Source organism: Manis javanica, chromosome 11 (genome assembly GCF_040802235.1).
Source record: "Manis javanica isolate MJ-LG chromosome 11, MJ_LKY, whole genome shotgun sequence".
Taxonomy (NCBI): Eukaryota; Metazoa; Chordata; class Mammalia; order Pholidota; family Manidae; genus Manis; species Manis javanica.
In genome coordinates this window covers 52685336-52710787 of record NC_133166.1, presented here as the reverse complement: position 1 = coordinate 52710787, position 25452 = coordinate 52685336, and the positions used below count along the sequence as shown (strand labels likewise).

The 25452-nt window shown below is 41.1% G+C and overlaps 1 protein-coding gene across 4 annotated transcripts in view; it reads right to left on the bottom strand.

The window, feature by feature from the left end:
- The window catches only part of QSER1 (glutamine and serine rich 1), a 115655-nt gene extending 94064 nt beyond the window's left edge, over positions 1-21591 (bottom strand). For 3 of the 4 annotated variants that reach the window (XM_037019669.2, XM_073216373.1, XM_073216372.1), the window contains exon 1: positions 21396-21591. In XM_037019669.2, the coding sequence (XP_036875564.2) occupies positions 21396-21574 (179 nt within the window). In that variant the 5' untranslated portion in view covers positions 21575-21591. Of the gene's footprint in view, positions 1-19719; positions 19819-21395 lie in introns of all 4 variants that reach the window. The other variant, XM_073216371.1, reaches the window with a different exon arrangement.
- Positions 21592-25452: the final 3861 nt, after the last annotated feature.

Here is a 25452-nt window from a genome sequence, read left to right as displayed (position 1 = left end):
GAATAGAGGGCAAGTACCTCAACATAATAAAGGCCATATATGATAAACACACAACCAACATCATACTGAACAGAGAGAAGCTGAAAGCTTTTCCTCTGAGATCGGGAACAAGACAGGGACGCCCACTCTCCCCACTGTTATTTAACATAGTACTGGAGGTCCTAGCCACAGCAATGAGACAAAACAAAGAAATACAAGGAATCAAGATTGGTAAAGAAGAAGTTAAACTGTCACTATTTGCAGATGATATGATACTGTACATAAAAAACCCTAAAGACTCCACTCCAAAAGTACTAGAACTGATATCGGAATACAGCAAACTTGCAGGATACAAAATTAACACACAGAAATCTGTAGCTTTCCTATACACTAACAATGAATCAATAGAAAGAGAAATCAGGAAAACAATTCCATTCACCATTGCATCAAAAAGAATAAAATACCTAGGAATAAACCTAACCAAAGAAGTGAAAGACTTATACTCTGAAAACTACAAGTCACTCTTAAAAGAAATTAAAGGGGACACTAATAAATGGAAACTCATCCCATGCTCATGGCTAGGAAGAATTAATATCATCAAAATGGCCATCCTGCCCAAAGCAATATACAGATTTGATGCAATCCCTCTCAAGTTACCAGCAACATTCTTCAATGAATTGGAACAAATAATTCAAAAATTCATATGGAAACACCAAAGACCCCGAATAGCCAAAGCAATCCTGAAAAAGAAGAATAAAGTAGGAGGGATCTCACTCCCCAACTTCAAGCTCTACTACAAAGCCATAGTAATCAAGACAATTTGGTACTGGCACAAGAACAGAGCCACAGACCAGTGGAACAGATTAGAGACTCCAGACATTAACCCAAACATATATGGTCAATTAATATTTGATAAAGGAGCCATGGACATACAATGGCAAAATGACAGTCTCTTCAACAGATGGTGCTGGCAAAACTGGACAGATACATGTAGGAGAATGAAACTAGACCATTGTCTAACCCCATATACAAAGGTAAACTCAAAATGGATCAAAGACCTAAATGTAAGTCATGAAACCATTAAGCTCTTGGAAAAAAACATAGGCAAAAACCTCTTAGACATAAACATGAGTGACCTCTTCTTGAACATATCTCCCCGGGCAAGGAAAACAACAGCAAAAATGAGAAAGTGGGACCACATTAAGCTGAAAAGCTTCTGTACAGCAAAAGACACCATCAATAGAACAAAAAGGAACCCTACAGTATGGGAGAATGTATTTGAAAATGACACATCCGATAAAGGCTTGACATCCAGAATATATAAAGAGCTCACACGCCTCAACAACAAAAAACAAATAACCCAATTAAAAAATGGGCAGAGGAACTGAACAGACAGTTCTCTAAAAAGGAAATACAGATGGCCAAGAGACACATGAAAAGATGCTCCACATCACTAATTATCAGAGAAATGCAAATTAAAACTACAATGAGGTATCACCTCACACCAGTAAGGATAGCTGCCATCCAAAAGACAAACAACAACAAATGTTGGCGAGGCTGTGGAGAAAGGGGAACCCTCCTACACTGCTGGTGGGAATGTAAATTAGTTCAACCATTGTGGAAAGCAGTATGGAGGTTCATCAAAATGCTCAAAACAGACCTACCATTTGACCCAGGAATTCCACTCCTAGGAATTTACCCTAAGAACGCAGCAATCAAGTTTGAGAAAGACAGATGCACCCCTATGTTTATCGCAGCACTATTTACAATAGCCAAGAATTGGAAGCAACCTAAATGTCCATCGGTAGATGAATGGATAAAGAAAATGTGGTACATATACACAATGGAATACTACTCAGCCATAAGAAGTGGAAAAATCCAACCAACAGCAACATGGATGGAGCTGGAGTGTATTATGCTCAGTGAAATAAGCCAAGCGGAGAAAGAGAAATACCAAATGATTTCACTCATCTGAGGAGTATAGGAACAAAGGAAAAACTGAAGGAACAAAACAGCAGCGGAATTACAGAACCCAAAAATGGACTAACAGGTACCAAAGGGAAAGGAACTGGGGAGGATGGGTGGGCAGGGAGGGATAAGGGGGGGGGAAGAAGGGGGGTATTAAGATTAGCATGCATGGGGGGGAGGGAGAAAGGGGAGGGTGGGCTGCACAACACAGAGAGGACAAGTATTGACTCTACAACATTTTGTTAAGCTGATGGACAGTAACCGTAATGTGGTTGTTAGGGGGGACCTGATATAGGGGAGAGCATAGTAAACATAGTATTCTTCATGTAAGTATAGATTAAAAATTTAAAAAAAAAAAAAAGAAAGAAAGAAAGAAAAGGGGGATTACTCCTTGATAGGATAAAACTATTGGTAAATCAAAGATCAATGCATGCTTTAAATATCCTTAATGTTGATCACTTAAAGGGTGTCAGATGATCAGCTATGGAGGTACTCTTTTCTGATTATATTCCTTTCTCTTAAAAAAAAAAAAAAAGCAGTTACTGTGTGCTGACCTCCAATGAGTTCTGTACAGTGGTATAGAGGGCATGTCAAAATGTGGGCAAAGGGTCTGTTTGTTTCTATGCAGAAGATCAAGGCCTAGCTTGGATACCCAGAAAATGAACTAAGATACGATATGAGAAGGAGCTTCCGGCATCAGCACTCTCTGGAGGACTTGTGCCGGGGGATGATCATCAAAAAGCCTCCACAGGGATCCGGACGATGCTGCGGTTGTGGCTGCATCCAGCCCACCATCTCCTGGACTTGCCATAGGAATGAGGAGGGAGATGTCTAGGCTGGCATGTGCATACAGTGAGACAACGAATTTGACCGGATCTGTACTGTTGGAACTCAACCAGGAGGTGGGAGGGGTGCAAGGTGTAGCACTCCAAAATCTTATATGACTATAGACTATCTACAGTTAAAAGAACATATGGGATGTGAACAGATCCCAGAAATGGGCTGCTTTAATTTGTCTGATTTCTCTCAGACTGTTTAAGTACAGTTGGACAATATCCATCATATCATAGACAAATTTTCACAAATGCCTAGGGTGCCTAAATGGTTTTCTTGGCTTCACTGGAGATGGATGGTAATTATAGATTTGCTTTGTTTATGTCACCGTATTCCTATTATGTTAATATGTGTGTGCAAATTAGTTAGTAGTTTAAAACCTATACATACTTAAGGTACTCTACAAGAAGATATGTCAAAGAAATAATCAATCCTCTCATGTTTTCTTCCATGTGCTACCTCTATAGCTTTTCTTCTTCCTTCCTAACTACAACCCTTAAATAGAATTCGTGCCTCATATCGAAGTTACCGAGTATCATAATTCCTCCAGGTGGTAAAGATACCTGGAGACAAGTGCTGGGCATAGAAGGCACAGGGCATAAATCTGCAAAGAAGTAAAAAGCTAACCTTTTCAAACAATATGGCTTCTCTCTCACTTACCAACTTTACATTTCCCTGTATGGCCCTGGAAGATGACTGGTTAGCCAGAGACGGGTAAGATTACTCAAGGGAGGAACAACCTAAGACAGGCACAGTCGCAGGGGGGCCATCAGGTGAGAAATTGGGGATCAACAAAGGTGAGGCTCAGAACCTCATCCCCCCTGCTTTGAGAGAAATCTTCTGCATCCGTGGATGTCTTGCTGCCCTTGTCTAGCCTGGATTAATACTTAGTCCATAGGCACACACCTGATCATCTTATCATCTATATTTGCCTTCTTACAGCACTAAACTATGTTTTCTACCTTTATCTTGCATCTACCTACCACTTCAGCATTTTATTAAAAATAAAAATAATAATAATAATAGGAGAAATGTGGGATCAACATATAAATCAAGTACAAAAATCAAATGAATATTCATATTTGACCTGATGGTTTATAGGTCATATTCCATGATCAAACCCGAAAGTTTCTGTGATGAATGCCCTTGTACTGTTCACCATGTAAGAATTTATTCACTCTGTAAGAATTCGTTCACCATGTAAGAACTTGTTCGTTATGCTTCAGAAGATTGGAGACTGACGAGAATTAGGCTTGAGATGGATTAATGATTGTACATTGAGCATTGACCCCCCTATACTGAATTTTATTGTTGTTAACAACCATTTGATCAATAAATATGAGAGATGCCCTCTCAAAAAAAAAAAATAATAAAATAATAAAAAAAATAAAAATAATAATAATAAAGGGAGAAATGTGGGATCAACATATAAATCAAGTATAAAAATCAAATGAATATTCATATTTGACCTGATTGTTTATAGTTCATAATGCGTGATCAAAACTGAAAGTTTCTGTGATGAATGCCCTTGTACTGTTCACCATGTAAGAATTTATTCACTATGTAAGAATTCGTTCACCATGTAAGAACTTGTTCGTTATGCTTCAGAAGATTGGAGACTGACGAGAATTAGATTTGAGATGGATTAATGATTGTACATTGAGCATTGACCCCCCCTATACTGAATTTTATTGTTGTTAACAACCATTTGATCAATAAATATGAGAGATGCCCTCTCAAAAAAAAAAAAAAAAAAAGGAGCCCCTAAGTTAATTCCCAGACTTGAGCCAGTTTAGACTCAGAACCCTTTGAATGAAGGGGAGGCCTGGTCCTCTTGAGGAAGGACCATAGCACCCTATTGGAAATGTATATTGTTGCTCTTTCTCCCAGTTTTCCCCAAAGGGACCTATGGCCTTTACCAGGGTAACTGTACTTTGTAGAAAAGGAAATAATGTCAGACTTTTCAGTGAATACTGGGTACAGGTTCTAACCTTACACTAATTTCAGGAGATCCAAAATGTCACTGGAGCCCACTAGCCAGTGTAGGGACTTAGGGAGGTCAAGTGATGGGAGTCTGGGCTGCAGTCCATCCCACAGTGAGTCCAATGGGTCCTTGAACCCATCCTGTGGTTAATTCCCAAGTCTGAGAATACATAATTGGAATGACATACTTAGCTACTAGCAGAATCCTCACACTGAGTCCCTGGCTTGTGGAATGAGGGCTATTGGTGGGAAAGGACAAGTGGACACCATTAGACTGCTCTCTACCTTGAAAATAAAAAACCAAAAGCAGTAACAAATTCCTGGAGGGACTAGAGATTGGTGCCAACATCACGGACTTGAAAGATGCAGGGGTGGTGATTCCCACCACATACCCATTCAACTTACTTGGCCTGTGCAGAAGACAGATAGGTTTTGGAGAATGACAGTGGTTTACTGTATGCTTAACCAGGTGGTGAATAATCGGCAACCAGGTAGCTGCTGCTGTACCAGATATAATTTCACAAACTATAACACTTTGCCTGGTACTTCGTATGCAGCTATGGATCTGGCAAATTCTTTTCTCTCCATACCTGTCTGTAGTAGTTTGCTTTCAACTGGCAAGGTCTGCAGTAAATCTTCACTGTTCTACCTCAGGGTTATATTAACTCTCTAGCCGTATGTCATAATGTAGTGGCAGAAATCTTGATCACCTTTCCTTTCTATAAGATATCATTACATTGGTCCATTACCAATGTAAAATGGCCCATTACATTGATAACACTATGTTGACTGGACATAATGAGCAAGAAGCAGTAACTGCTCTAGCCTTATCAGTAGGATACTTACATGTCACAGAGAAATAAATCAGACTAAAATTCAGGGGTCTTCCACCTGAAATTCTAGGGGTCTAGTGTTATGGGACATGTACAGATATCCCTGCTAAGGTGAAGGTAAGTTGTTGTCTCAGACTCTCCTACAACCAAGAAAAGGGCATTAACACCTAATGGGCCTCTCTGGAGTTCACAGGCAACATATTACTCATGTGGGTGTGTTATTCTGGCCCATTTACTGAGTGACCCAAAAGCTGCTAGGTTTGAGCGACAAGAGAAGGCTCTGCAACAGGTCTGGGCTGCTGTAAGCTGTTCTGCTTCTTGGGCCATATGATCCAGCCTATTGGGCTTTAGTAGAACTGAATGTTTAACCATGGGTCACCAAAGTAACATGAGACCTGGACTACCCATCATAAACAGTATTATCTGATCCACCAAACCATAAGTTGGGGCATACACAGCAATACCCTATCATCAAATGGAAGTGGTATATATATGACTGGACCCAAGAAGGCCTTGAAGACACAAATTACATTAAGTACCCCAAATGCTATGGTCCCCCCTCCTGCTACACAGCCTTCTCTTCCCCAGCCTGCACCCTAATGATCAGGTGACAGATGAAGAGAAAAGACATGGGCCTGGTTTACAGGTGGTTCTGTTAAGATATGCAAACACCAGCTGAAAGCAGCTAGCTGCAGCACTTCAGCCCCTCTCTGGGACACCTGTGAAGAAATCCTGTGAAGGGGAATCCTCCCAGTGGGCAGAACTTCAGCAGTGCCACCTGGTTGTCCACTGTGCTTGGAAGGAGAAATGGTCACATGAGCAATTATATACTGATTCATGTGCTGTGGCCAATAATTTGGCTGGATGGACACAACTCAGAAGGAACATGATTGGAAAAATGAGGACAAAGAAATCTGGGAAAGAGGTATATGGATAGAACTCTGAATGCAAAAACAATGAAGAAATTTGTGTTCCATGTGAATGTTCACCTAAGGGTGACCTCAATAGAATATTTCAATCAAGTGGATAGAATGCCTTGGTCTATGGATAACAGTCAGCCTTTTACCCCAGCCATCCCTTGGACTAATGAACAAAGGCACCATGGTGGCAGAGATGGAGGCTATGCATGGGCTCAACAACATGGACTTCACTCACCAAGGCTGATCTGCTAGCAACAGAGACCAACAATGAGCCCCTTATATGGCACTATTTCCCAGGGTGACCGGCCAGCTACCTAGTGGCAGGAAGATTACACTGGACAGCTTCCATCATGGAAGGGACAGTGTTTTGTTCTTACTTGAATAGATATTTATTCTGGATATGGATATGCCTTCCCTGTAATCAATGATTCTGTCAAAACTACCATCCATGGACTTACAAAATGCCAATTCTTCATACACCATTATGGTATTTCAACATAGCACTGTTTGTGATCAAGGAACTCACTTCACAGTATATAAGTATGGCAATGGGCCCATGCTTTTGGAATGTGGTGGTCTTACCATGTTTCCCCACCATCCTGAAGCAGCTGGCTTGAGAGAACACTGGAATGGCCTTTTGAAAATTCAGTTATAGTACCTACTAGGTTGTAATACCTTGCTGCACTGGGCCAAGTTTCTCCAGAGGGCTGTAGGTGCTCTGAATGAGCATCCTGTTGCCTAGTACTGTTTCTCTGATAGCCAGGATTCATGGGTCCTGGAGTGAAGGGGCAGAATCAGAGTGGCACCATTCACTAACACCTGTAGTGACCCACTAACAAATTTTTGCTTCCTTTCCCAAAAACTTTATGCTCTGTTGGCCTAGAGGTCTAAGGTCCACAGAGGGAAGAATGCTTTAACGTGAGACCCAATAATAATTCCACTGAACTGGAAGTTAAGACTGCCACCTGGCTACTTCAGGTTCTTCATGCCTCTGAATCAACAAGCAAAGAGAGTTACAGTTTTGGATGGGGTGAATAATCCTATCAAGGGAAAATTGAAATACTCCACAATGTAGGTAATGAAGGTGTCTCTTAGTATTACCATGCCCTGTGATTAAAATCAATGGAAAACTACACCTCAATCCCAGCTGGACTAATGGCCTGGATCTTTCAGAAATGAAGGTCTGGGTCACCATACCAAGTAAAGCACCACAACCAACTGAGGTACTTGCTAAAGGCAAGAAAAATGGGTAGTAGAAAAGGTAGTTATCCCACCTATGAGCATGTAACCAGTTAAACATGGAATGTAATCGCTATGAGTATGTATCCTCCTTAAATTACGTTGGCTTATTATTATGTTGGCTTAAGTGTGTATGTATGAAAATCCATATAATTTTTGACTCCCCAACAACTTCACTGTAAGTCAAAAGTTGTACGTGGATTGTCACACACATACACATATACAGCTGACCCTTGAACAACACGTTTGAACTGCATGGGTACTTACATGTGGATTTTTTTTCAATCAGTGTATCAGCAAATTTTTTGGAGATTTGTGACGATTTGAAAAAAGTTTTTTCCGTATAGCTTTATTGTTGGAATACAGTATGTAATACATATAACATACAAAATATATGTTCATCAGCTGTTTATGTTCAGTGAGGCTTCCAGTAAACAGTAGGTTTTTTGGTAGTGGTTTTTGGGGTATCAAAAGTTATATGTAGATTTTCAACTGTGCAGGGGGTTGGCACCCCTAACCCATGTTGTTCAAGAGTCAACTGTATATACATACATTTGTTTTTTCTTTCCTCTCTTATTCCCTATCATATGACATAAAATGTATTGGTTTTATATCACAGTACTTACTTATTGTTAATTTTACATTATAGTATTTACATTATGAGATAGCAAGGAGAAGAGTAAACATCACTCAAGGACTTTACCTGCTCTCCTAGGGAACAGATTGGCATGTTTTCAGTTTTATGCAGGATAGTTGTATCATGTTAGGAGAAATTATGACCTTGTTGTTGTCTTTATTTGGAGATAAAGTATGGTTTAAGGAGATACCTATGGGTGCAAAGAAGTATGGCAAGGGGTAGACTTGTGGTTAATTTTGTGTTACAACCTCACTGGCCAAGGGGTACTCAGATTAACCATTGTTTCTGGGTGTGTCTGTGAGCATGTTTCTGGATGAGTTTAGCATTTCAATCAGTGGAATGAGTAAGAAAACTACCCTCCCCAATGTAGGCAGGCATTATTCAATTCACTGAGAACCTGAATAGAACAAAAAGCAGAGGGCAGATTTTGCCCCTTTTTAACTGCTTCACTCCTAGAGCTGGCACATCTCATCTCATTTTTTCCTTCCCTCAGATGGATTTATATCATGGGTGCCCCTGGTTCTCAGGACTTTGGACTCAGAATGAATTACACCACAGGCTTTCCTGGCCTCCAGACTACAAACAGCAGATCATGGAACTTCTCAGCCCCCATAATCATGTGAGCCAATTCTTCATAATAAATCATGTATGTGTGTGTGTGTTTGTGTGGGTGTGTGTGTACACACACACCCACACAAACACATCTACCGTCCCTATTATTTCTTTCTCAGGACAGCCCTAATACAACCTCCTCCTGTCTGGTCTGATAAACTGCCTCTCATTTGGTATCCTGTTTTCTACTTCTGCCAATTCTAATTCATTCTGTAGATGAATAACAAATCTTATTAAAAATGTTGCTCATGGAGGTGGAGCAAAGATGGTGGCATGAGTAGAGCAGTGGAAATCACCTCCCAAAACCATTTATATTTTTGAAAATACAACAAATACAACTGCTCCTAAAAGGGAGACCAGAAGACACATCGACACCTGCAAGAATCCAGCGCCTCACAAACGGGGTAAGATACAAGCCACAGCAGAGCAGGACCCGAGCGCACCTCACCCCAGCTCCCGGGGGGAGGTGAAGAGACAGAATGGGGAGGGAGAGGGAGCCCAGGACTGCTAAACACCCAGCCCTAGCAATCTGCACCAGAGCGCAGACACAGTGCATGCATGGGGTGCTGGAAACCAGGGAAACAGAACAGTAAGACCTGTGAGTGGGTCCCCGCAGCCGGCACCACTGGGACAAAGAAAAGTGAGTGTTTTTTGAAACTCTTAAAGGGACAGAGACCCCACCGCTGGATGGAAGCATCCCGGGACACTCAGCCCAGGTGCTGGGAATCCCAGGGAACTCTGGGCACTCTAACCCCCTGGGCAGCAGGGCAGCTCGGAGGTCCCTCATGGAGATAAACAGCCTCCCAGCCGTTTCCCCTCCGACACACCTCCACCATATCAGTGCAGCAGCCCGAGGCAGGCCACACTCACAGCAAACATGGAGCTAAACTCCACAGCAGCCGGGCAAGAATCAGAAGCCCCGTCTGCACGCAGCTGCTCACCACAAGCTGCTAGAGGTCACTGTTCTCCAAGGACAGGAAGGCCACAAACCGACAAGAAGGGACATTCTCCTGGCTATCACTTGCGCCAGCTCCACAAACTATCTCTAATGCCATGAAAAGGTAGAAAAATTTGATAGTGCAAAATCACAACCACTGAGAAGGAGATAGACCTAACCAGTCTTCCTGAAAAGGAATTCAAAATAAAAATCATAAACATGCTGACAGAGTTGCAGAAAAATATACATGAGCTAAGGGATGACATCCGAAGGGAGATCACAGAATTGAAACAATCTCTGAAAGGATTTATAAGCAGAATGGATAAGATGCAAGAGACCACTGATGGAATAGAAATCAGAGAACAGGAATGCATAGAAGCTGATGCAGAGAAAGATAAAAGGATCTCAAGGAATGAAACAATATGAAGAGAACTGTGTGACCAATCCAAAAGGAACAACATCTGCATTATAGGGGTACCAGAAGAAGAGAGAAAAAAAGGGATAGAGAGTGTATATGAAGAAATAATTGCTGAGAACTTCCCCAAACTGGGGGGAGGAAATAGTTGCTCAGACTGCAGAAGCACACAGAAATCCCAACAGAAGGGACTCAAAGAGGACAACACCAAGACACATAATAATTAAAATGGCAAAGATCAAGGACAAGGATAAAGTATTAAAGGCAGCAAGAGAGAGAAAAACAGTCACCTACAAAGGAAAACCCATCAGGCTCTCATCAGACTTCTCAACAGAAATCTTACAGGCCAGAAGAGAATGGCATGATATATTTAATGCAATGAAACAGAAGGGCCTTGAACCAAGGATACTGTATCCAGCATGATTATCATTTAAATATGAAGGAGGGATTAAACAATTCCCAGACAAGCAAAAGTTGAGGGAATTGCCTCCCACAAACCACTCTCCCGGGTATTTTAGAGGGAGTGCTCTAGATGGGAGCACTCCTAAAAAGAGCACAGAACAAAATGCCCAACATATAAAGAATGGAGGAGGAGGAATAAGAAGGGAGAGAAATAATCATCAAACTGTGTTTATAACAGCTCAATAAGCGAGTTAAGTTAGACAGTAAGGTAGTAAAGAAGCTACTTTGGTAGCTTGAACCTTTGGTAACCACGAATCTAAAGCCTGCATTGGCAATAAGTACGTATCTTTCAATAATCACCCTAAATGTAAATGGACTGAATGCACCAATCAAAAGACACAGAGTAATAGAATGGATAAAAAAGCAAGACCCATCTATATGCTGCTTACAAGAGACTCACCTCAAACCCAAAGACAGGCAGAGATTAAAAGTCAAGGAATGTAAAAAGATATTTCATGCAAACAACAGGGAGAAAAAAGCAGGTGTTGCAATACTAGTATCAGACAAAACAGACTTCAAAACAAAGAAAGTAACAAGAGATAAAGAAGGACACTACATAATGATAAAGGGCTCAGTCCAACAAGAGGATATAACCATTATAAACATATATGCACCCAATACAGGAGCACCAATATATGTGAAACAAATACAAATAGAATTAAAGGAGGAAACAGAATGCAATGCATTCATTATGGGAGACTTTAACACACCACTCACACCAAAGGACAGATCCACCAGACAGAATATGAGTAAGGACACAGAGGCACTGAACAACACACTAGAACAAACAGATGGACCTAATAGACTTCTATAGAACTCTACATCCAAAAGCAACAGGATACACATTCGTTTCAAGTGCACATGGAACATTCTCCAGAATAAACCACATACTAGGCCACAAAAAGAGCCTCAGTAAATTCCAAAAGATTGAAATACTACCAACCAACTTTTCAGACCACAAAGGTATAAAACTAGAAATAAATTGTACAAAGAAAGCAAAAAGGCTCAGAAACACATGGAGGTTTAACAACAAGCTCCTAAATAATCAATGGATCAATGACCAAATTAAAATGGAGATCCAGCAATATATGGAAACAAATGACAACAACAACACAAAGCCCCAGGACGCAGCAAAGGTAGTTCTAAGAGGAAAGTATATAGCAATCCGGGCATATTTAAAGAAGGAAAAACAATCCCAAATGAATAGTCTAATGTCACATCGAAATTGGAAAAACAACAAATGAGGCCTAAGGTCAGCAGACAGAGGGACATTATTAATAAATGTCAGAGAAGAAATAAATAAAATTGAGAAGAATAAAACAGTAGAAAAAAATCAATGAAACCAAGAGCTGGGTCTTCGAGAAAATAAACAAAATAGACTCTAGCCAGACTTATTAAGAGAAAAAGAGAGTCAACACACATCAACAGAATCAGAAACGAGAAAGGAAAAATCACGAAGGACACAACAGAAATACAAAGAATTATTAGAGAATACTATGACAAAATATATGCTAACAAGCTGGAAAACCTAGAAAAAATGGACAACTTCCTAGAAAAATACAACCTTCCAAGACTGACCCACAAAGAAACAGAAAATTTAAACAGACCAATTACCAGCAAAGAAATTGAATCAGTAATTAAAAAACTACCCAAGAATAAAATCCCAAGGCCAGATGGATTTACCTCAGAATTTTATCAGACATACAGAGAAGACATAATACCGATTCTCCTTAAAGTTTTCCAAAAAATAGAAGAGGGAATACTCCCAAACTCATTCTATGTAGCCAACATCACCCTAATACCAAAACCAGGCAAAGACCCCACCAAAAAAGAAACTACAGACCAATATCCCTGACGAATGTAGATGCAAAAATACTCAACAAAATATTAGCAAACCGAATTCAAAACTACATCAAGAGGATCATACACCATGACCAAGTGGGATTCATCCCAGGGATGGAAGGATAGTATAACATTCGAAAATCCATCATATCCACAAAAAGAAGGACAAACACCACATGATCATCTCCATAGATGCTGAAAAAGCATTTGACAAAATTCAGCATCCATTCATGATAAAAACTCTCAGCAAAATGGGCATAGAGGGCAAGTACCTGAACATAATAAAGGCCATATATGATAAACCCACAGCTAACATCACACTGAACAGTGAGAGGCTGAAAGCTTTTCCTCTGAGATCGGAAACAAGACAGGGATGCCCACTCTCCCCACTGTTATTCAACATAGTACTGGAGGTCCTAGCCATGGCAATCAGACAAAACAAAGAAATACAAGGAATCCAGGTTGGTAAAGAAGAAGTCAAACTGTCACTATTTGCAGATGACATGATATTGTACATAAAAAAAACCCTAAAGACTCCACTGCAAAACTACTAGAACTAATATCAGAATTCAGCAAAGTTGCAAGATACAATTTAACACATAGAAATCTCTAGCTTTCCTATACACTAACAATAAACAAATAGAAAGAGTAATCAGGAAAACAATTCCATTCACAATAGCATCAAAAAGAATAAAATACCTAGGAATAAACCTAACCAAGGAAGTGAAAGAACTATACCCTGAAAACTACAAGACACTCTTAAGAGAAATTAAAGAGGACACTAACAAATGGAAAATCATCCCACGCTCCCGGCTAGGAAGAATTAATATCGTCAAATTGGCCATCCTGCCCAAAGCAATATACAGATTTGATGCAATCCCTATCAAATTACCAACAGCATTCTTCAATGAACTGGAACAAATAGTTCAAAAATTCATATGGAAACGCCAAAGACCCTGAATAGCCAAAGCAATCCTGAGAAGGAAGAATAAAGTGGGGGGGATCTCACTCCCCAACTTCAAGCTCTACTACAAAGCCACAGTAATCAAGACAATTTGGTAATGGCACAAGAATAGAGCCACAGACCAGTGGAACAGAATAGAGACTCCAGACATTAACCCAAACATATATGGCCAATTAATATATGATAAAGGAGCCATGGACATACAATGGGGAAATGACAGTCTCTTCAACAGATGGTGCTGGCAAAACTGCACAGCTACAAGTAAGAGAATGAAACTGGATCACTGTCTAACCCCATACACAAAAGTAAATTCGAAATGGATCAAAGACCTGAATATAAGTCATGAAACCATAAAACTCTTAGAAAAAAACATAGGTAAAAATCTCATGGACATAAACATGAGTGACTTCTTCATGAACATATCTCCCCAGGCAAGGGAAACAAAGGCAAAAATGAACAAGTGGGACTATATCAAGCTAAAAAGTTTCTGTACAGCAAAGGACACCATCAATAGAAAAAGGTATCCTACAGTATGGGAGAATATATTCATAAATGACAGATCCGATAAAGGATAGACATCCAAAATATATAAAGAGTCCACACACCTCAACAAACAAAAAGCAAATAATCCAATTAAAAAATGGGCAGAGGAGCTGAATAGACAGTTCTCTAAAGAAGAAATCCAGATGGCCAACAGACCATGAAAAGGTACTCCACATCGCTAATCATCAGAGAAATGCAAATTAAAACCACAATGAGATATCACCTCACACCAGTAAGGATCTCCATCATAGAAAAGACAAACAACAACAAATGTTGGCGAGGTTGTGGAGAAAGGAGAACCCTCCTACACTGCTGGTGGGAATGTAAATTAATTACCTCAACCATTGTGGAAAGTAGTATGGAGGTTCCTCAGAATGCTCAAAATAGAAATACCATTTGACCCAGGAATTCCACTTCTAGGAATTTACCCTAAGAATTCAGCACTCCAGTTTGAAAAAGACAGATGCACCCCTATGTTTATCGCAGCACTATTTACAATAGCCAAGATATGGAAGCAAACTAAATGTCCATCAGTAGATGAATGGATAAAGAAGATGTGGTACATATATACAACGCAGTATTACTCAGCCATAAGAAAAAAACAGATCCTACCATTTGCATCAACATGGATGGAGCTACAGGGTATTATGCTCAGGGAAATAAGCCAGGCGGAGAAAGACAAGTACCAAATGATTTCACTCGTATGTGGAGTATAAGAACAAAGGAAAACTGAAGGAACAAAACAGCAGCAGAATCACAGCACCCAAGAATGGACCAACAGTTACCAAAGGGAAAGGGACTGGGGAGGATGGTTGGGAAGGGAGGGATAAGGGTGGGGGGAAAAGTAAAAAGGCATTACGATTAGAATGTATAGTGCATGGGGGGCACGGGGAGGGCTGTGCAACACAACGACAAGTAGTGATTTTACAGCATCTTACTACGCAGATGGACAGTTGACTGTGAAGGGGTATGTTGGGGGGACTTGGTGAATGGGGAAACATAATAAACATAATGTTCTCCATGTAATTGTAGATTAATGATACCAACATAAAGAAAATAATAAAATAAAAATAAATAAATAAATAAATAAATAAAAGAAGTAAAGCCAGTCTGGCTAAAGGATGCTGGTAGGAGTGGTGATGCTGGAGAATGAGCTGAGGCTCAGATCATGTAGGGCTTGGTAGGCCATGATAAGGACTTTGGTTTTTCCTCTAACACTGGAAGATTTTAAGCAGAATAATAACATAACCTGATACAGATTTTTAAATGTTAACTCTGGCTATTGCATGCTTAATCAACTCTAGAAGGGCAAAGTGAAACCAAGGAAAGCAATAGAAAGCAACTGCAATAGTCTATATGGGAAACTGAGACCAACCAACAGGATTTACTGAGGGAGTGAATATGGGAGTAAAGAAATGAATCATAGATGGCACATTAACCTTTTGGGCCTGCACTACAAAGTAAATGGTGATGTTATTTACTGTGGTGGCGAGTACTGAAGGTGGACCAGGTTGAGGGTTAGAGTGATCATTATGTCTTGGAAATAATATGTTTCAAGTAACTATTCAATATCCAAGTGAAGATGATTGGGAGGCAGCTAGATATAAACCTAGAGACACAAATTTGTAAGTCATTTGACATATGTGTGAATTTCAACTTGAGTGAGTTGAGAGAGAAGAAAAAAGGATGAACTCCAAGTTCTTGGGTACTTCGGTATTTAAAAACCAAGTAGGGAAACAGTGTATTACCCTGTCACTCTTGTGGATCATAAGTCCTTTGAGAGGCAGGACAGTGTCTTTGTCATTTTTGTGGTACCCTGGAGAACTTAGTAACAGAAATTCAGAGATGCCAGCACATTCTAACAAGTGAGTGAATGCTTGCCATTTGAATTCTCAAGGCTTCACTGCATAAATGTAATACTTGAGAATAAAGGCAACCATACCTTGCATACAGTGGGTACTCAAATACTTACTTAATGAATGAAAGAAAAAAAAACTTAATTTTGCTACACATTTTAGTATTCACTTTGTTCCAGAGAACATAACATGGGTAGGTAGAAAGTAAGCAGCAGCCTATCCCCACACTTCTAACCTATGAAAATTACAAACACCATAAATCCTTCATCTTGGTCCCTATTACAGGGAAGAGGAGGAGGAGGATGGGGAAAAGCCCTAGAGGCTACAGCAGGAAAAAAAGGACTTCCAATTCCCTCACTAAAGCAGACTTCTGGCTTTCATGTCATAAATATGTATTAAGTTAACAACTACATGCTAGGCACTAAAGTACTAGGTATACAGCAGTAAGTAAAAGAGACAGTCCCTCAGAGAACTTCCATTCTAAAGCATAAGATTATATAAACAGCATATAGGCATAATTATATTTCTAAGAATTACAGTCAACCCCCTACAGGGGTTGGGGTGGCTGGGATGCTGTCCCTCCCTACACCGTGCAGTTGAAAATCCACATATAACTTTAACTCCCCCCAAGTTTAACTACTAATAGCCTACTGCTGATCAGAAGCCCTATCAAAAACATAAACAGGTGATCAACACACATTCTGTATATGTATTATATACTATATTCTTACGATAAAGTAAGCTTGAGAAAATGTTTTTTTCCAAATCGTTGCAAATCTCCAAAAATTTTTCCAATGTATTTATTTTTTAAAATCTGGGTATAAATAGACCTACACAGTTCAAGCCATATTGTTCAAGAGTCAATTATATATGAAAGGACAGTAAAATGCACTGTGAAAACATATCATTGCACAAACCAACAGGGGTCGATAGGTTTCTAACATGAGATACCCTTACGTTAGGAGATGAGGAAAAGGTGAGAGTCATGTAGGTGGATAAACAGCATATAAGTTTAGAAAGGAATTTAGGATGATCCAAGGAATTTTAAGCAGGCCAGTAACGCAGGGCCATATTACTTCATATTACAGATTTTTTAAAACTTTACCCTAAGATGTAGGAATTACAATGGAATGATTTTAAACAAAGAAGCAACATGATCAAAATGGTAGATGTATGTTTTTTAAAAAACCATCTGGATCATATGAGGAGAATGAATTGAAGGAAAGAAAACATTCAGGATTACTTGAGAGGCTTCTGCAGTTATCCAAGTGAAAAATAATAGCGGCTTGGATTAAGGTGGAGCAGCAGAAACAGAAATAAGTAGACAATTTCAAGATTACTTAAGAGATGGAAAAGTAGTAGGGCTTGATGACTGAGCATAAACAAACTCCTACGTTCTGATCTGAGCAACGCATTGGATAGTGGTGTGACGTACAGAGACATCCTCACTAGACAAGCAGAGGTGCGGTGGATGGGGAATGCATGCGTTCATCACTAAATGCCCAGTACATACCCTAATAAAAAAAAGCTCAAAGAAGCAGCCAGATGCGCAGATTAGGTGCTCAGAAGAGGTTTGGGCTTTAGACATACATATGGGCATCTCCAGAGACAATATTAAAGCATGGACATGGATGCAATGCCCTCAGGAGAAAGCACTTCAGAATGGACAAGAAATCGTATCAATCCCAAACCCTGAGGAAACAACAACATGCACAGATTAGAAGCGTTAAGACATAGTAAACAAACAAGTGGGCCAGAGAGAGAGGAGGGAAACCAAGAAAATACAATGTTATGGAAACGAAAGGAAGCATGTTTCAATTAAAAAAAAAATGCTCAAGAGTGACCAAGAAGACTGAAATAAGAGTAATAATGACGGTTAAGTTTCCGGGAAAGCTACAGAAGCTCATGTAAGCCATATAACTAGGGAGATTACAGAATTAGACTAGTTTACCATGAAATAATACAGTATGGCAATTCACCATGCAGGTTCCAGATCCACAATGTCCAGGTTTAAACCCCAGCTCACTATTTACTAGCTACGTGGTTCTAAGTATATTGCTTAATGTGTCTATGCCTTAGTTTCCTCATTCACAAAAGGTAAAAATAATATCTACTTCAAAGACCACTGTGAGGATTAAATAAATGAAAGCGTAAGAGTGTGTGTATATCAAAGCAGTAACTCACACAAATTAGTTGCTCAGTAAGTAACCCCTCCTATTACTTACAAAATTGTTTCTATGGGAAAATACTTTCTGAACGCAGTTTGCTTGAAGTAACTTTTCACTAATCCTCATAAATTGTGATCTTACAAGGTCTTTTTCCAAAAGCCTTGAGGGAAACTCTGGATTTAAAATCTATTAAAAATGACCACTTTTAGAGAAGCTAATCACTGCTTTGTTTTATGGCAAGATGCCTATCACACTCACTGCATACTCACACTACAATCAGAAAGAACTTATGTACTAGGAAATTCTAAAAACTGGTGGCAAAAAAAAACAGACTTTCAAGTTACAAAGACAAAAACCAAGTATAAGTCTGCTTATAACTAAGTATTTCCATTTAGTCACTTTCTGGTGTATACTCAAATACAAATAAAATATCTATCATCACCATAATGAATCAGCCTGTTTCTTCCTATTCTGTACAAGATATAAATATCAGGTAGAGAAAGGACAGCAGGTCTGCAGCTTCCTGATGATCATCTCATTTCCAAAAACATGCAAAGGTATTTAGTATCTAAAATAGCTCAACAAAAAGTACTTCCAACGGCATGGTAATAGGCAAAGATATGCTTATTTGGTCCCTAAGATTAACTGGAAAGAGCACAAATAAATGGGAGACTTATACGACCAGTTCTTATCCCTGAACTCCCCGTGTACCTAGCACATACTGTTTTTAGAAATATTCAGGAATCTCTCCATACACCTTCTTTAAGATAAAATACTAGGGCTTCCCATTAGTTCTTTACTTTTTAATTGTTAAAACAGTAGAAATATCTAATATCTGATGGAGCTGTTATACCAAAAAAGTATTATTTTAAAGACACAAAAAATTGTTTACCATGTTCTTTCCTAACAACTGATGCAGATGATCCACTTCAGGACCAACCAAAGACTTTATAAAAGTAGGATGTTAGATCCCATGTCAGTACCACCTGAATGTCATTATCATGTTAGGCTACTGGAAATAAGGTGACAGACAGGTTTATTCTTCACGGATAAATATCCATATATTATATCATCACAAGTAGTACTCATTTGCACCTTCAAGAAGAAACTGCCACAAAGGGGAACAAAAATTCTACTGATACGTGAATTATGAAAATGCTTTTTTAAATGTTTATAAAAATATGAATAAGCCTCTGAAAACACAATAAAGGCTTACACGGCATATTTCAGATTCTATATTTTCTATAAACTGAAATGAAAGAAGACTTTGCACAGCTTATGGAATAAAATGAGGTACAATTAAGAAGTGTGTGTACCCTGTACAGATGGCCTGATCCTAACACAAGATGTTAACAAAGCAAGTTGGTGGGGGAGGGGGAAAGCCTGCATTTTCTATGCTATGATTTAGCTGACCCACCCTAAAATACATTTTTTTAAAAGGGGGAGGCTTAGCATTTAAGAATCAATAATCTCCAATAAACAAAATAAATCTCTTTTAGATCATGTGTTCCAAATGAATCTACTTACTGTTTTCAAATGTGTTTGGGAAGTCATTCTTTGTTACTTTGATAAATAACATTTGGAAAATATGACAAGTAGATTTTAGTTTCTTGCCTCAGAAGTATTCTGCTAAAAGAAATAACAGAAATAACTAGGTAGCATTTGTTTCATTTACCTAATAAAACATTTTTCATTTAAAATTAAATTTTAATTGTATATAATACAAAGTTATGGCTATTTCTGAAAGGTTTCAGCATTTATTTAGCTCTAAATTCACACATTACATTATTATTATTAAATCCCAGCTCCTTTAAACAAAGGATCTAAAATCTAAGAGAGCTTATTCCCTTTTCTTGAACCAATTTTTTCTCATTCTCTATCATCCCAAGGTAGTAAGACAAAGGCCAGCTACTCTTCAAACGTATTTTCCAAATTATGAATGTGAACTTTTGTAAAAACAAAGATGACAAGCTCTAACACTAATACATAAAGTAAAAAAACAAAAACAAAAAACTTATGTTGTGACAATAATGAAGAAATCTGATGAGATCATAAAGCCACGAAGCTTCCTGTTGGTAGCTGAGGATGAAGTCATTAGCAACCCAGGATTCCCTGGTCCTTGTAATCAGAAGCTGCACCTACCAGCTTCTGCATTGTTCGGCAGAGGTGGCTTTAAAACACCCGGCTCCCGAACCGTCCAAACCAAACCACGCCTTCCAGTTATCATTCAAATAGGCCGTTTCACAGTGTGGTACTATTACACATTTCCCGAGAGCTTAAATATCCAGTAAAAGTCAATATTTTATATTCCCTTGGCCATGCTGGAGCAAAGATGAACTCTTGAACCCCACTCTACATAATGAACCAGGGCTTCAGAAGCCGAGATGGAGAAGCATGCTTCTGTTCTTCAACCTTTATGGCTTTCACTGACCATACCCCTGACCATCCCCCTTCCAATTTCTTCCCAACTCTTAGTCACCCCAAGACACGGAAAGCAAAGAGAGATTCCTTACTTCCTGCTGTTAAAAGGGGAGGAAACCCAAGAGTAACTTTAAACGCGTGGAGAAATAGCTAAATCTTAGCCACCAACGCAAACATATGTCACCCAGCCCAGGCGCAGCGTTCGCGCCTCGCCAGGCCCCCTCCCGGGCCCCACGCCCCGGGGGTTCTCCTGCAGCCCAACCCTCCCAGGTCCCCCAACGCCAGGAACGCGGCTCGGCGCCTCTTTCTCTCCCGCCTCCACCACCCTGACACTGCCGGGGCCCCCAATACCGCACTGTCGGTTCCAGTACAATGGCATGTCACTACCCCAAACATCTTGGCGGCCCCCTAGGCCCCAGGAGCCAGTGCGGGTCTCCCTGATCGCCGAGTTCAGCCGAGAACCCAAACTTCACCGTGGGAGAGCCCAAGATCGGGAGGCAACGGAGACCCACGACTCCCGCCCAGCATTCCCTGTACCTAGCGTCCCCGGCCAGCCCAGGCGCGGATCCCGCCCTGGGCTCTCCCACCCACCCCCACCCACCCCGCGCGCACCGCAGAAGAGTCCACAGCCGCCTCTCCCGGCGGGGGCGAGGCCGACGAGAAGCGTGGAGGGCTTTCCGCGCGGCCCGCGCCCCCCGGGCGGCGCTGCACAGGGGCGAAGGCCCCACACGCATCACCGGCCTTCCTCGGACCACCACGACCCCTCCGCCCGCTCTCCCTACCTGGCCTTGAGGCTGGGGCTGCTGCAGCTGCTGGCGGCGGCGGCCGCGGCTCGGGGTTCGTAGGCCCAGACGGGGGCGAGGGGTGGTGCGGCGGCGCGGGAGGCGGCGGGGGCGACCGGGGGCGCGGGAGGCGGCGGCAGCGGGCCGGCGAAGCCGGAGGTCGGGTAGTTCCTGTCCATCGCGGGGGCTGCGTAGGGAGGGAGGGCGGCAGCGGGGGCTCCTCTAGGGCCCAGTGTGTGGGGGGCGGGAGGGGGCGGGGGAGGAAGAGGAGGAGAAGGCGGTGGCGGAGGGCGCTGCCCCCTCACATGGCCCTGCGGGGCGGACGGCCAGAGAGCGCGCGGGCCGGTCTGTGCCGGGGACACCCGGGCCGCGGCGCGCGGCGAGGCCCCAGCGGACGTCAGGGAAGCGGCGGCATCTGCGGCCAGGACTCACGGCGGCGGCCGCCGCTTCGCCCCATGTTGGTGGATTTCCCAGGATGCACCTCCCGTCCCCCCTCCGCCCCGCGGTCTCGCCCCGCCTCCCCTCGGCACCCAGCGCTCGCAGCTCGCGGGCCGGGCGAGGCCTTCGCAGCCACCGATCGCTTCTGAAGGGCCAGCCCGGGTGGGGAAAGGCTCGAGGCCTGCCCGGCCCAGCCGGCTCGGGCCCCGGATGGGCGCCCGCCAGCCGTAACCCGCGGACCGCGGACTTCCCGCCCTCGGCTGCTCCAAGGGGAGCTGTCCACGCTCGCCGCACCCCGCGTGGGAAGGGGCCGTGCCGGCCGTCTCTGCCCTTGGAGAAGGGAGGGGAAATTGAGCGGAAACCCAGCGTGGGGTGCTGCGAAGGGGGAGGCTTGTCAACGCTTTGCATGGAGTTCGTTACTTGACCCTTCGAGTTATTTTGAGTGATTGAAATACTCAGTTCCCACATCGCAATTTCTTTCTCTGAGCCTCGTCCCAAACCAGAAACAGCTGAGAGGGCTGTTTCACAGTTCCGTTTACTCCCTTCCTGCCCAAAGCTTGCTGGGCTAGAGGACCCTTTTCCTGCTGTTAGGGGAGATTTATATTCAAAGAGATTCAAATTCAAACGTATTATTTTCCAATCCTCGCTGAAAGCACCTTTCCCAAGGGCTCTTATTAACTGTCGCCACCCCCACCTTGGGGACTTTCTCATTCTGAATTTCAGAATCTTCCATCCCAAATAAATACTGCTTCTTTACTGATTAATTCAACTACCATCTGGATGACTAGTTACAATAAATTTAGCTCAGTATGTTCACTTTGTGTTGGACTTCTTATTTGAGACTTGGAACTTCAACAAGACTCTATGCAAACATTTCCCATCTGAACTCCAAGTTGTTTGGTGGGAGGTAATTCAATGATTATTTGAGGTTCTATTGTGTATCAGAATTGTGTTTCTTGTAATAACTCATGAGTATAGAAATGTAGGGATCATAGAAATCACCGTTTGATCCTATGGCATAAAGTTAAAGTTAAAAATAAAGCTTTATTTCTTGACCACCACCTTCAAAAGAAATCAGTACTGGTTTAACACCTATTAATGTGCTTAGCACAGAAATCTATCCCTCTAGATAAGCCTAACAAAGGTTTAAGCAAATCAGGCATAGTAGAAGACCTCATAAATGTGATACACTATCTCTGATCACCATGTTAAAAGCAATTTAAATTTCAGTAATACCAGGTATTGGATCTGCTATTCCTTCTGAGATTAATTTTGTTATAGGAAATTGTTTTCCTCCTGGCGCCTACATCCTTTTGTTCTTATTCATTCCTTTTTGTAAGTCTTTTCGGCACCTGTGATGCTTGGAGTCTGGTCCCGGTTGGGGAAGCAAGGAAGTGAGTAGTCGTTATTTACAAATGAATTCAAAGGTGTAGATAGAAGTGACCTTGCCAATTTTATGTTAATTTAAGTATGCGTTTACTGAGGATATCTTTGAAAAGTAGTTTTCCCTGAGGAAGGAATTTGCCAGATAATTGGAGTCCTGCAGAGAAGTAACATAAATCTTCCTTACATTTGTTTTTCTTACTGCAGACTGGAGATCTGTAATCTAAATAAAATGAAAGTTTTCACTACAAACTATTAGATTTATAAGTATTTTTGTGAGCACTAACGTTTTGTCTCTATGGAAAGTAGGAAGTGGAGTGGCATGCTATAAATGTTTATGACACTTGGTTTGAGATACCCGCAACTGGTACTCAGAGTGAGTTATGCAGGCAATACCAAATAAGTGGCAATAAAACCTTTATAGTCCGTCACACCATTATGTAGTTTGTGTATGTCACATAAATCAGAGAAAATATATTAAGGGAAACTTTTAGTATTTTAAAAATAATATTACCCAGTCACCATCTGTGATGCTTCTTTGCCCATTAACTGAAATTTCCTTAGTTTACCCTGTCAGTACAAGTGTATTTCCAATGTTACATGTCCACAAATAACATCATTAAATCTTTTTGATAAAATTGATATCTGAAGAATTCTATCCTACTGAAAATATATTCCCAACAGTGCAGTTTTCGTCATCGCTTTCAAATAATTCCCAACAAAACTTCTTTAATTTCAATTTAGACAGTCAAAAGTCTACAATTAGCTTTGTTGTTCTTGTTTTAAAAAAATACATTCATTACATTCTCTGCTTGTGAAACTTCTACTCATCTTTCAAGATCTAGATTGAATATTGTGTCTTCCATGACATTTCCCAACTTCCAAGGCAAAAAAACAATTGCTTGCTTTTCAATTGCCCTATGGTGCTTATTATATTTAACACTATCATATTGCATTGCAAATAGGTGTGTATCAGCCTCTTAAGCTCACAGATCAAGAGTTCCTTAAAGGCAGGAGTTGTATTTAATTCCTCTTTGTATCCCCAGCATGGAATGCTATATCTGGCATTATATTATGCTCTAAGTACATGTTTGTTAAATGAATAAATACATATATTATTTTTTAAATACCCATTCAGAAATCTCATTTAGTCATTTACATACCCTTTCTGTAAAAACAAAAACCACTACTTGTATCTCAATCCTAAAATTGGGGACAGGGTTTGAAAATTAATTAAATCAAAGGCAGTTCAGTTACAAGATGAATTGAAATCCTACACTTAAGAAGGAGTCTTCCCTGACCCCCATTTCACTTTCTTCTGAGTTTATTGTCTAGGGGTTAGTGATGGCTTAGAATATGTCTATGAACAGTGTCCCCACATTTCTTAACCTTCCTCCCATCCTATTCAAAATTCACTCAGTATTTCAACTGGTATTTCAAGGAAGCTTGGAATTAGACTGAATAGTTTATCAGCTTCATTTTGTTGTTGAGGAAACTGAGACCCAGAGTTCAATGAGTTGCTTGAAGGTGACAGAGAAAATCAGTTGGGAGAAGTAGTACTGGAACTTCATCTCTGAAGAATCCTGACTAAAGAGTCTAGGCATAAGCTACTCCATTTTTTAATGACTTCATTTTGTGGGAAACAGGTCACGACCGCTCTGCGCACGGCCTCATTCCTGTGTAAAAAAGAAGCATGAACTTGTACTTTGGGGTCTCCGCCTGCGAGTGCAAGACCCCAGCATGCTGGCTACCCAATAAACGCTCTTGCTTTTGCATCCACGCGTCTCCTGATTGTTTGGAGGTCGATTACATGGACCCAACATTTGGGGTCTCGTCTGGGATCGTGCTCCCATAACTGGTGACCGTGTGGAGCGTGCGGATAAGTGTGAGTGTGACTGCAGTGTTTGCCTGTTTATGTGCCGTGTGTCCTTGTATTTGTGCTGTTTGTTGACAGAAACCTGATCTGGTGGTCCGGGGACTAGGTGGACGCACTATTTTTCCCCGCACCTTGGTGAGCAAGGAGACATCCCTCGCTCACTTCTGTTTTTTGGACTTTATTTTTCAGTCTGGTGGGAGAAGGGAGGTCTCTCCCTGATGGAGCCCTTTTACAGGAGAGTCTGTCCCTCTTCATCTGGTTTCTTTTTGGAAAGAGGCACCCTTACATTGTGTTCTCTGTTTGTATACTCATATTTGTCTGTCTTGCCTTCTTGTTTCTCTTCAGCATGGGCCAGTCGCA